Source organism: Netta rufina (genome assembly GCF_964035555.1).
Source record: "Netta rufina genome assembly, chromosome: 4".
Taxonomy (NCBI): Eukaryota; Metazoa; Chordata; class Aves; order Anseriformes; family Anatidae; genus Netta; species Netta rufina.
In genome coordinates this window covers 13456433-13469059 of record NC_140127.1, presented here as the reverse complement: position 1 = coordinate 13469059, position 12627 = coordinate 13456433, and the positions used below count along the sequence as shown (strand labels likewise).

The 12627-nt window shown below is 44.0% G+C and overlaps 1 protein-coding gene across 17 annotated transcripts in view; it reads right to left on the bottom strand.

Moving 5' to 3' along the window:
* ADGRL3 (adhesion G protein-coupled receptor L3) overlaps nt 1–12627 on the bottom strand; it is a gene marked incomplete at both ends in the record, with an annotated part of 315376 nt that overhangs the window by 201971 nt on the left and 100778 nt on the right. For all 17 annotated transcript variants that reach the window (XM_084285913.1, XM_084285908.1, XM_084285910.1 and 14 more), the window contains one exon: nt 1775–1884. In XM_084285913.1, coding sequence (XP_084142039.1) covers nt 1775–1884 — 110 coding nt within the window. The remainder of the gene's footprint in view (nt 1–1774; nt 1885–12627) is intronic.

Genomic DNA, 12627 nt, shown 5'->3' with positions numbered 1-12627 from the left:
CCTACTGTACATTTGGTACTGAGCAACCTCTCACAAGAGTTATTTTAAATCTTGTACATAAGGCCGATTAACACCTCGGGGCATAATATTCGCATATTACCTTTCTCACAAGGCACCACTATTCCTCTTTGTTTTATATACAACAAAGGCTACAGAGGGGTACTGGGTAATGACTATTGCTTTACCAGCCCAGTCTCAGGAGGGAACAGCATACCTCATGCAAATCACAAATCATAAGGAAATACAACCTGCTATGATAAGTAGAAACCTATCCCCCCTCACCCTCCCTACGCACAGCGTTGTTTGTACAATGAAAGACCTCATTTAGAGTGGAATACCTTCAAACCAGTCATTTGCTAGGGCAGACCTTAAGCCCTTAATGTCACGCTTCCCATGGGTTTAATAGCTCACCCCATAAAAAATATTCCATCACCGTATTTAGAAGCTGCACATTTTTGTGTAGAAAAATCAAATACAGACCCGCTGAGCACCCCCCCCCCTTCGCCCGAAGGCAGAGACACACAGAGTCCCTCAGTGAAGAGAGATCCTTCTGCTCAGAGACGAGGTCTCAGCTGCAGGCCTCACTTTGAGGTTTCCAACTGCCTCACAACAAACGAAACCCCTTGCAACCTTTCCATGTCACAGCGGCAGGCAGGCGGTCACCTACCACACGAGGAACTGCGAGGTTATCGCTTCCCCTCCGGACAGCCTGCCTGGCTTCTCTCAGCCATGTCTGCCCTCCTGCAGCCCGTGCTTGAGGCAATGGTGCAGTGCCTGTTTGCAACAACGATGCTCTTAGTCCTCCAGCTGAATCTTAAGTTTCGGCACACTGAAGTCTCCTGATACTCTCTCAACAAAATTCTGTGGCCTAAAAGCACCCGCTCCTGAGCCTGTCTTCTTATTTTGAGAGGTATACTATGAGCTTTGGGTTTTGGCCTTTGCAAACAGAAAACCTAGAAATAGCGCTGTTATTCACTGCTCAGCTCTTTACAACTGCTAATAAAAAAGTACACTCCTGGTATTACCGGTCTTACTTCTTTTTGAGGTATGCCATTTCTGACAGTATGACCATAAGTGCATCTAACAGATTTGCTTTCCACGGAAAGCAAATTCTGAGGTACACTTAACTTTTTGCAACTCTGACATTTCCCATTCAGCCCGTCTTGCTGTAATCCCAGATGACTGTCTTTCCGCCCTCAAAAATTCAGGCTAAATGGCAAGTATGCAATTTGCCTTCATAATTTTTGAAGCTTACAAATTAGTAGTTTCTACCATCAAACATCACGCTTCCCAAAACATAAGCTTTCTATCTCCTTGCTGTTACAATACTGTATTTAAGGCACTTATCAAATGTCACCAATTAAAAGGACACTAAAAGGAAGTGCACTGCTATTCAATGACAAGCATAAAGTTCTGGAAAGAGAAGCTATAAGCTAGCAATAATGTTTTATTCCTACGGTATATGCATTCACTATGTATACGCATTCACTAATGGAGCTTTACAAATGTTTTCCAAAAAGGTGACACATAACTGTAACACTGCATAACAAGGCAAACATGGGGTACTATTAGGATATTTTTAACCTAAGCACAAACCTTGCACAGAGGACAATTTTTCATATCTTATCACCTCAGTCTCATATGATGCACATAGTTTGTCATTGAGTGTTTATTTGTCCTCAGGCAAGAAGAGACAAGCTCAAGGCTGGCCCAATCTCCACAATAAATCAGTTCTCCATTAAAGAAACAAATGCAAATATATCAAGATACATACTGTAAGGGACACATTCGTACTGAACTTCTAGGTATTTATATGTCCCAGGGCAAGGGTCTGGAAACACATCAGGGCCAGCCACAACTGCACATTGGGTCCGATTACTGCATCTGAAAAGCAAAAGAAGAGAGTCAGAAAACAGCCTGGGCAGAAGGACAGGTCTGGCACATCTTCTGGCACAGCACCAGCAGGGGTGAAGATGCAGAAACTGGGACTTCAGCATCAGCTCGGGAAGCTCCCCAAGAGAGCACACAAAGGCTGATGGCAAACACTGACACACGTCCCCATCAGCTTATCACCGCTCTTTAGGCAGCCATTTTCTTGCATGCTGTCTAAATTCCAGCTAATTCATACCCATAAGATAATGCTTTGCCTGTACACATAATAAAGAGGCTTTTTTTCTTTTTTTTTTTTTTTTTTCCCCAAAAGGGGAGATGAACAGTGGCAAAGCCCCTTCCCCTCCAAGCAGTTCTTACAGCACCAGGAGCTATTTTTTTCAGAACAAGTTGAGAGGAAGATTTATAAATAACGAATATGGGTGTGTGGCCCTCTAGTTCTTGAAATTAGCCTTAAATATCAATGTCACAACTAAATGAAATGTAAAAGCTAAAGCAACAACATTTGTGGCAAAAATAATCACTGTATATTTTACGGCAGGCACAATAAATAGATTTTACAAAATATTTATAAAATGTTTCCACAAAAATAATCATCTTGAATAATGTTGTTTAATGCAAAGCAAAGACTGGAAACAGTAACATTGAGAGGAAAAAGAACTATTCACCAAATACGCTGTCTAGAAATCTCTGCAGAGAGATCTGGACAGATTGGAGAGCTGGGCGATCACCAACTGCATGGAGTTTAACAAGAGCAAGTGCCGGGTCCTGCACGTGGGACAGGGCAACCCTGGCTACATGTACAGACTGGGTGACGAGATGCTGGAGAGCAGCCCCGCAGAGAGGAGTCTGGGGGCTGTGGTTGCCAGCAAGCTGACCATGAGGGCTACGAAGATGTCAAAGGGCCTAGAGGGGAAGACGTAGGAGGAGCGGCTGAGGGCACTGGGCCTGCTCAGCCTGGAAAGAGGAGGCTGAGGGGAGGCCTCATGGCGGCCTACAGCTTCCTCACGAGGGGCAGTGGAGGGGCAGGCGCCGATCTGTTCTCTGTAGTGCTATCCAGTGACAGGACCCGAGGGCATGGGGTCAGGCTGTGACAGGGGAGGGTCGGGCTGGACAGCAGGAAGAGGTTCTTCACTGAGAGGGCTGTCGCGCACTGCAACAGGCTCCCCAGGGACGCAGTCACGGCACCGAGCCTGTGGGAGCTTAAGGAGCGTTGGGACTGTGCTCTTAGTCATAGCTCTGAATTTTGGGGTAGACCTGAGTGGTGCCAGGGGTTGGACTTGATTGTCCTTGTGGGTCCCTTCCAACTTGGGATATTCTGTGATTCTATGAAAATAGTATTTTTTCATACATAGCCAATACGCTTGTATTATCTGTAAATGGCTAAGTTTTCTTCAATCATTCTGCCCAGAATGGATGCATTTTCTGAGGTGGTATGTTTTCTTCTGAAAGCAAACATTATTCTCAGTGAAGGTCTTACTGTTCCCCTACATGCAGCAACCATTCCTATTGCAGCACTTGTCTTTCAGGTGAAAAGCACACCCAGGCTGGGCCCTGAAAGATACCAACCCTGCAGCACATATGGCTCACAGTTATGGGTGATTGATTTGTGTGTGTGTGTGTGAACACCCACATTTGCTTCTGTTGTCATGGTACAAGCACTTCTGTGTACAAGTTTCAAGTATTTGAGGGATGCAGCAAATACAAGCACTTCTGTGTACAACTTTCAAGTATTTGGGGGATTCAGGAAACAGCAATCCCATGGAGAAAATTCCTTCACTTTTTTTTTTTTTTTTTTTAACAAACAGGAGACAGAAATAAATATAAATATAATTAGTCTTTGATTTTTTATCCTTTTGCATGCCAGAAAGAGATCTCCTAAGGGCTAGACCACTACATTTACTTTCTCTAAGATGCTGCCTCCTCCGATGTGACACGGGACCTCTGACCCCACTGCTCTTCTGGCAGAAGCCACAACATACAGCACAGAACACATTTAGCTCTGCAGTGGAAATGCTTTGTGTTTACCTGAGGCTATAGTTTGTCAGGCTTAATGAGGATTTTATTTGAGCCCATAAATTAAAATTGATTCATTAGTCACTGCCTTAAGCTCCATAATTTCTTTAATTTTACGGAAAGATTAATAAGAGCTGATACGCTTGCTCATCAGGCTCTTTTGCTGGATAACAGATAATCCAGAGGGCTGGGATGTTTTCATGTTTTCTTGTTGAAAGAAGCCAGTTATCACAGCAAGTGACTAGTTTTATCATATACACAGAAGCATAATTTTATTAAAAGAAAGGATGACTTTGTTGTCTTTACCCTCACTACTACCAGACAGGTGGCTTGGCTGGGATATCACAGGTAGTTTGGACTGTGTGAGTGGGCAGCCTTCCAGGAGAGGCACTGAACATCATCCAAAACTTCACTTTCAACAAAAATCCTTTACTGGGCTCAATGTGCCTTTCAAAAAGCAATTGCACCAGCCTAATCAATAGTTTCGCTGGCAGTAGGGACGACCCTGGCCATGTTACATAGAATACAAGAGCAATGGATCAAAGAGACATTTCAAAATCACGAGTCAGGATCCAAAATTATTAGGATTTTGAAAGGGGGCAGGAACACGGAAGGAAGCAAGAACAGACACATTTAGGGCTCATCTGCATATGTTTTCTTGTTTTTCTGTCTGTAAAGAAGCGTTTGCTTTGAATGGCCAAGCCTTTCTCTAAAGCCATTTCTTTTTCATGCTTTCAAGGCAGCAAGAACTCGGAACCAGCATTCTGAATGCAAAAACCAGAAGCGAAAACACGCAATCTAGAAAGTTCCAGGTTCATAACCAATGTTTGAAAGCCTGGGTTATAAGCCCAACTGCTTCAGGCTGCTAACACCAGCTTTAATATCCCCCGAGGTGTGCTGTGTTCTGGAATATCACCACAATATAAGAGGTGAATGGGGAACGCGGGGTGCTAGGATGGGCTTTTTCCCCTAATGCTACCAAGTGCTGCAGCCTCCCTGTACATCAGCAGTTCCCTACATAGAGGATGGCAAAACACTTGCCTACCAAGCACAGAAACGTCAGAAGAAGGTGAGATCAAATTGTCAGTGCCACCTGGGGAAAAACAACTGAAAACAAAATGAAAAACTCCCAAACAAAATCTGAAATACTAAGTGGTATCAGTACCTCACATAACTTTCAAAGAAGGGCTCATAAAAACAATAAATAAAATCTTTCCCACACATATTTCAGTACATTTCATACCAGCAGCAAAACTGTGCCCTGTACTTGGCATTTTGAGTTTCTTTTTAAGACCTCAAGATGAAACCTGCAGGTTTTCACTCCAGCATGCTTAAAGGAAGAAGGCAATTTGGTCTAAAAATGTCAGAAAAAAAAAATACCCATTCAACCAACTATTACTGTCAGACATCAGCCTACAAAAATTTTAAGGCAAGGAAGAGGTAAGAAACACTCATCGGTAAAACTTCGGTTGCCGTGGTTTTGCTCCTACTTTTTTCCACTTTTATAACAGCTTCTTGGTCTCTTTGGTTTTGTCATTTTTCATTCCAGACAGATTAAAGGCCCAGATGACACTAAGTGACACACAAGAGGTGACTTAGAAAAGGAGATGCATAAAAGAAGATGCATCTGAAGCCTTGAAAAGGGAAGGAAAAACATGTATTTGTACCTTATTCTTTTTCCAGCAAACCAGCCCACGAGCAGCACTAGCTTTTCCTTCTAAATCACGGTATTTTACACTGATTTCTTGTGATTTCTTGGTGCTAATGGCAAAGCAGGCTCCTTTTATTTGCTGAGACGAATTAGGGCAACTGCAGCCAGGGAAAAGATAACTCAGGGATATGCCACCTTTCACCTCTACCTTCGAATTCTGCCCAAGTCAGTAATTGGAAAAAGTCATTACCATGGCAAGAGCCCTTGGTGGCCTGCTGCCTGCTACGCATCTAATGAGTTGGGTGCCATCCAGCTTCTGGTAGGGATATGTCTCTGCTGCAAAGAGGGCTGCCCTAAGTGGCACCCTGTGCGTGTTTTTGTGGAGCCCACTGAAGCTAGCCAGCTGTGGAAAGGGGTCAGCATCCCCCTGCATTACACCGCAAAAAAGCAGCTCCACATCTTGCTCGATCCCCCTCCAACAGGGCAGGATCTGCTTGCATCACTGGCTCTAGGATAACAATATTCCAGGAAACCACAGTCACCCTTTTCCACATCCATCTATACCTCTTCCTACTGCCTTTTCACGAGCACCTCTTATTTCTAGTGCTGATTCATCGGCTCCTTCAAACAAATCTACTTCTTTGCAAAGGTACAGGTGCCTAACAAGATCTGAAAATGAAGTATAACCTGAGATCTCCATTTTCACCCCAACTTGTGAGACTGAACGCTGTATGCTCAGGAAAGGAGAATGCCCCAAACCCTCCCAAAAATCAGCCTGAGGCACCCAGCATCTGAGAAACCGAAGTTCATATTATTTACATACATGTTTTGGAGAGAAAAGCAATCTCCTGGAAAGCACATAAACTGTCCCACTAACAAGAAAAGAAAAGTAGCTTTGTTATTTTTGCAACTATACTGATTTCCTCTTATCAAGGTAGCTGTTCTGTCTTTCAGATACGGAACAATGTTTATCCTAGAAAAGAGGTGTTGATCCAGTACAACTGTAACAGAAAATCAGGATTATTTTTGCAGAACTTCTTCCTGTTCACTGGAAAATGAATTTCAGGAGTTTAATGTGAAACAATAATAATTCATGTGGTATTTGTTTTCCATTTACGACAGTGGGATTGAAGGAAACATTTGAGTTCAGAACCAGCTTTGGGGCTCAACTCTGTTTGCAACTCTCAATTCAGACTTTTTTTTTTTTTTTTTTTAAAAAGAAAGAAAAGAAAAAACATCAACAATAAAAACTTAATTTCCCTTCAGCATACTTCCATTCCTTCTCCCTAGCAACATTTTTATGATTTTTAAGTGACAAGGTCATCTTATGATAGTGAGGGAGAAGCACTTTAAGACATAAACAGCTGCTTATTCCTGGTCTGACATCTTTGATTTTTTCCAATGCTGACATTGTTGATATATTTACCAAACCAGAAAGAAAGAAAGGAAGAATAGTTTGGCAGGTGATGTTTATTTTAGGCCTTTCCAGAAACTTTAATAGCACAGACATGTCAACAGCATCAGGCTAGACATGTCTGGGGTGTTGTGTTTGCCAGAAAAAAAAATAAAAAAAAAAAATGCAAAGACAGCACAAAATAAAAGATCAATCCCAAAGAGAAGCCTTTCAGCACTAATCATCACAGGCACAATAGCAGTAAGCCTTCCAGCTCCCCCCGCCCAGGCAGATAGGTCATTCGCCCCAGAAAAGAAAAGCGAGTGCCAAAAACCACGGGGGCAGCCTCCACAGAGCTAGGGACCTCGGAGAAGAGCAGGCAGAAATCTTTGCACAGGGCTGCAAAAAGCTTTGAGATCCAATTGTCCATTTCATCCTCAACACACGGTCTTCCTCCTGGTCCTTATCCCTCAGAGGCATTCTTCGGAGGTGGAGCAACCCTTGGTGTGGCCGGGAGCCCCTGTGAACGGGGTGTGCTGGAAGCCACTCCAAGCGGGGACATCACCCACCTCCCTCTGAAACCAGGGGGAAAGCAAGGATGCAGCTTATCAGACCTCAAAGCCCCGGAGTAGGGTCTCAAACACCTTTGAGGTGCTTAGCTTCTATCTCTTAACCAGCTCTCACGGCCCTGGTGGTTTCAGAGCTGTATCTTGCTCAGAAGATGGATTTTCCCGGAGCCACTGCAGTCGCCTTCCTGACCCTGGCACTGAAATGCCCACTCCTAATCCACAGCTCTGAAATGCCTGATCTCACCCACACATAGCTCAGCTCTTAATATGTGCTTTTAATAGTTAAAATGTTTATTGGCCTACAACTTCAGGGCGCTTTTACACTATTTGCACTAGCTTTTAAAGACAGGAAGAACGAGAATTAGGCTATTGCAGGAGGGGTCTTAAACACAGCACGGAAAATTGCAGGCCACACGGCCATGAACCTGGCTTTAAACTGGAAAGCCCTGAGCTGCCATTTCCTTTACTGCTGTTGCCAAACCCTGCTTGTAACTCATTCTACCCTCCTTCTCCTGTAGCACAAGGCAATTCTTAATGCCTACGTGTGCCCACCGAGCCAGCTCATCTGTGTTCATTAGCACGAGTCACCAAAACCCAAAGATATTCTTTCCCCCTTCCCTCATCTGAAACACCTATTTCATATGGGCTATTTTTTATGTAAAGACGAGGAAGCCATCATGTGACTAGACATGCTAATATAGCCAAGACATCAATATCCAAGCCTGTTTCTCAAGGTCTATTATACTTTTCTAATGGTTTTACAGTAAGAGACAGACTTAATTCATTATCCTTCATGGCAACGCTGCAAGACATCCTTTTCCTTCTCTGAAACACGAAAATCTTCTCTCTGGATGACTGCTTAAAGAAAAAGCCTGTCATGGTGAATAAATCATCCAGGAGTGTGTTCTTCCCTGTCAATATGTGATATTTCCAAATCAACCCTTTAGGAAGGGCCAAAAAGAAAAAAAAAAAAAAAAAAGATAATAATACCCTGGAGAAAGTAAACAGGAAGCAAAGAGAAAATTCCCTGATAAGAGGAGTCTAAGTGGAGGCAACAAGATGGCTTGCAAATAAGAGGAAAAATTAAAGAGAAAAAAAAAAAAAAAAAAAAGGAAAGGAAAAAAGAAAAGGAAAGGAGGCAGCGGAGTGTGGAGGGGGAGAAGAGAACCACAAGCCCTGGGAAAAGCCTCTGGTTCCCCACATTTGCTTTCAATAACGTTCTGCACAAAAGCAAAGCCAAATCCTCCGCATGTGTAGCTTTCAAAAACAAAGAATTCCTCAACAGAACCTTCCCCTGCCTCTGCAAAACCTTAAAAGCAAAGGACCTAATGACAGGGAGATGAAAATCCAGTTCCTGTAACATTCTCTTCATTACGAATTGGTCTTTTTTATTGATCTCTCGGAGCATGGAGAAGCTGGCTCTCCAACCTCTGCTGTGCGGTGTAATTATCTGTGGTGTTTAATGCTAGCACAGACGAGTCCCGCTGCACGCTGCATTTTGTTGTTTTATTGACGGGTTTTAATTATCTATCCAGGTGCCCGAGCTGTCAGCGAGGCTGCTTCTTATGTGATCAAACTAATAGAGAGAGAGGCACCGAGCACTCTAATTGCAGCCACACCAAGCGGCTCCGTGGAAGCACGCCAACGAGATGCATTTAAACCGCTATGGTTATTGTAAAATCTTACGATGTTTTATTTGAAATAGATTCCTCTCCCTATAGCTTAGACCCATTTCATTCCTCTGATTATTATTTTATATTAAGCAAAGCAAGACTGAAGAAAAACAAACCACTGAAACCACACCAAAACCCGAGCCAGGCAAACAGCAGAAAAAGCCTGCGGAGCCAACCTGAATTTGAGCAGTAAAGGTCACCGAGGGGACTGCCTAGATGTATGAAGGAGAGCCTGGGAGCAAGATGGAAAACAGGTCCTGGAAATAATTTAATACCAGTTTTACATAGGAAAAAAAAGAAAAAAAGGAGAAAAAAAAAATGTAATTAAGCCGTTTCAACTCATTGATAAGGCCCTTAAATTTTAACAAGAAACATTTAACAGCAAATTCACAAGATTTAACAGATTTAAGAGCAATCCAGGGCACCCCTAGACATGCTGCATCTGCTCCAATGCCAGGGATTCCTCAGCTCAGGAGGTTGAGGTCTGGGGCAACACCTGCCAGTGGGGACAGCACGGATTTGTCACCCAGCCTCCAAAGGATAGTCCCCAGAGGCAACAAAAGCTTTCTCTTCAGTGCTTCACCCTTGTGTGCATTAACTTTTCTCCCTCACATCCCCAAAGGCAAGCAACAAGCACCCCAAGAGGAAAGCCTGACAAGTGCCTTGTACTAATGTGCCTGGCTACAGCCACCCTGTGGCAACGGGGAACCTGAACTTGCCTGTTGCAAGAAACACTCGTCATTAGGTCAGAAACGACAAAACGACAGCCTGTCCAAGCAATCCAATGTGTTTGGAAAAAAAGGTTTGGGTTAGCATGGAGAAAAACTGCACTGAGCACTCTGAAGTAGTCCCAGTGTTGCTCCAGCAGGGAGGAGCTCAGGACACAAGCAGGTTTGCAATGCTATCGCCTTTTCTTGTATGCATTTGTAGGGCTGAAAACAAAACCAGGCAAGCCTTCAGGCTGTAAAGCTCATCTTTTAAAGGACTACATCTCCCCTTTTACAGGTACTTTACTTCTTCCAACTCCATAAACTCCTGTAGCACCCTAATAAAAATCCACTTTACAAAACACTGGCAGGATATCTGGAGAGGAGAGTAAACACCTAAAACAAACCAACCCATAAAATGCTCAGTGGTTTAGCCAGAGTTAACACTAGTTAAAATAACTGTGAACAGAAAACAGTCTGGCTTTTAATTTGGGTTAGGAGGTCAAATTAAAGGCTAGAGGAGGTCTGGGCTGGATTTCAGCTGGCACTCCACCCTACTTTGTCTTCATTGCCATTTTAACGCAAGCCAATGCAAGCTAAAGCCCTTTTTTTTTTTCTGCTTCCTCAGCGCTGCCATCAGGAGCTGGGATAGCCAGAGCAACAGGTAAAGGGTTATTTCCTCCACGAGAGCTCTGAAATGCATTCAGAGCAGACTACCATTACCTACTCATCCCCTGTATCTGCAGCACAGGGAGGTGGCCCAAAAAAAGAGGTGATGCTATGGCAGACACCAAGGAGCCTCACACTCACAGAGCAGCCCACCTTGGTGGGTGGAGGTCCCAGCCTGCAGCTGGTGCTGACAGCTCCTGATGCCCAGGACTTTTTCCCATGTCTGTGCAAGACATTGGGATGTGCTCACAAGCCTACCATCTTCGCTGTGCCAGGCAATGCTGCCCCTGTGCATGCTCAGCCTGCTGGAGGGCTGCTAATTCATGCTGCAGGCAGCAACAGCCTTGGCTACTGCAGCGGAAACAGCCAGAGCTTGGGTCAGGACCACACATTTCAGGGCAGAGAGGAGAGGTGGCTCATGTGTGATGCGCTTCACCTTCCCAGGCATCAATAAAAAGACTTGATTTTCTTTTCCTGTCATTCTCAAAAGCTGCTGCTACACTCCACCTCTCCTCTCCTCAGAAGCCAGTCATCCTGAAGGCAAATCGGAACATTTAGACACCTTTTAAATATATTAATAACAGCTGATACAAAAGGTACTTAGTCCTGTTCTTAAAAAGGGAAGGGAAAATCTTGTATTACTTCCACTGCATCCCCACTCAATAATTGTCACATTTCCTTGCAGTACAAGGAAGGAATTACACAGCCTGTAACAAACGTGATGCTGCAGTTCACTGTCAGCACCCAACGCTTCCCTCCTGGCCAGTGACAGATTCCTGCAACAGGAAGAAGCGAGATTAGAGAACACTGTCTCTAAACAGGCTAAAATAATCTGTATTCATGGGCTGGTAGGTTTAATGTATTAGCCTTTCACCTCTGCGAATAGGGTTAAAGAAAGGTTTTGGGCCACAATCATTTGTACCGCACTCCATCTCAAATTTGACATAATAATTGAATGTCTGAATGAAACAAAAATGAATACGTCCAAACAGCACAGGAGGTCAACGCTGGGCAACTCCCTGATGAACTCAGGAGTGAACTGGAGGCATCGATGCAGCACTGTTTCTAAAACCCAGAGCAACCTCTCTCTTCATCACTCTTGCCAACGGCATGATACCGAGGTGATTTTTTTGTGAAGGTCCACGGTTTCTAGTTATGAAAGCAAATGCCCCTCAGCCTTGTGGGGGGAAGGCTGCGATAGGGAGCTTCCCAACCAAGCGAGCCATAGGATCAACACGTGACAGGTTATGCCTTTAGCATCACGGCTAAATCAGTTCAGACAAAAAGACAGTATTAATGAACGGAACAGCCTGCCGGGGTCATATACTATTAATACAGCATCTGTTAACAGCGCCTGAGTTCGTACAGCACCTTGTGCAAAGAAGTCTTGGCCAGTCTCCGGCTCAGGCACTAAAGCAGTAAAAATAATAATCAGAAACAAACCAAACTTTCTCAAAAAAAAAAAAGAGTCCTGAAATGAACCAAGTATGGTTTTGATATTCAAAAGGGATTATTTTTTTATTCCAACGTAGCCAACTCTGCCTCTTTGATCTCCAGCCCAAAGCTTGAATAAAGGCAGCCTGCACTTTGATTCTAAGCTCTAGAGAGAGCACAGCATCACAAAACCTTCATGCGCTTTCCAGCCCAGTGTTGCCTAGCCAAAGCATATACAGAAGGAAACTTCTTTTTTTTTTTTTTTTAATTAAATAAATAAAAAGCCTAATCTTAGACGTATTACTTGAAACTGCCATTGTCAAGCTCCTCACAGTGTCTAAACATAGCACCAACCTTTCTGTGGGTGCATGCAGAAACGGAGGAGCAGATGAAGAGATGCATTTTGGAGTGCACTGGCCCAGCAGATCCACTGGGCATTCTCAGTCGTGCTCAACACACAGCTGGGAGATGCCTGGGATCACACACCTCTGTCCTTCCACCACGCCATTCCCTCCCCGCCTGTCCTTCCCCATCCTTCCTGGGGGAGTTTTCAGCTCCACATGCACACCAACTTTTCTCCCTACCCCATTCTCTCCTGTCACCCTCCCAAACGGGACACTGCTTG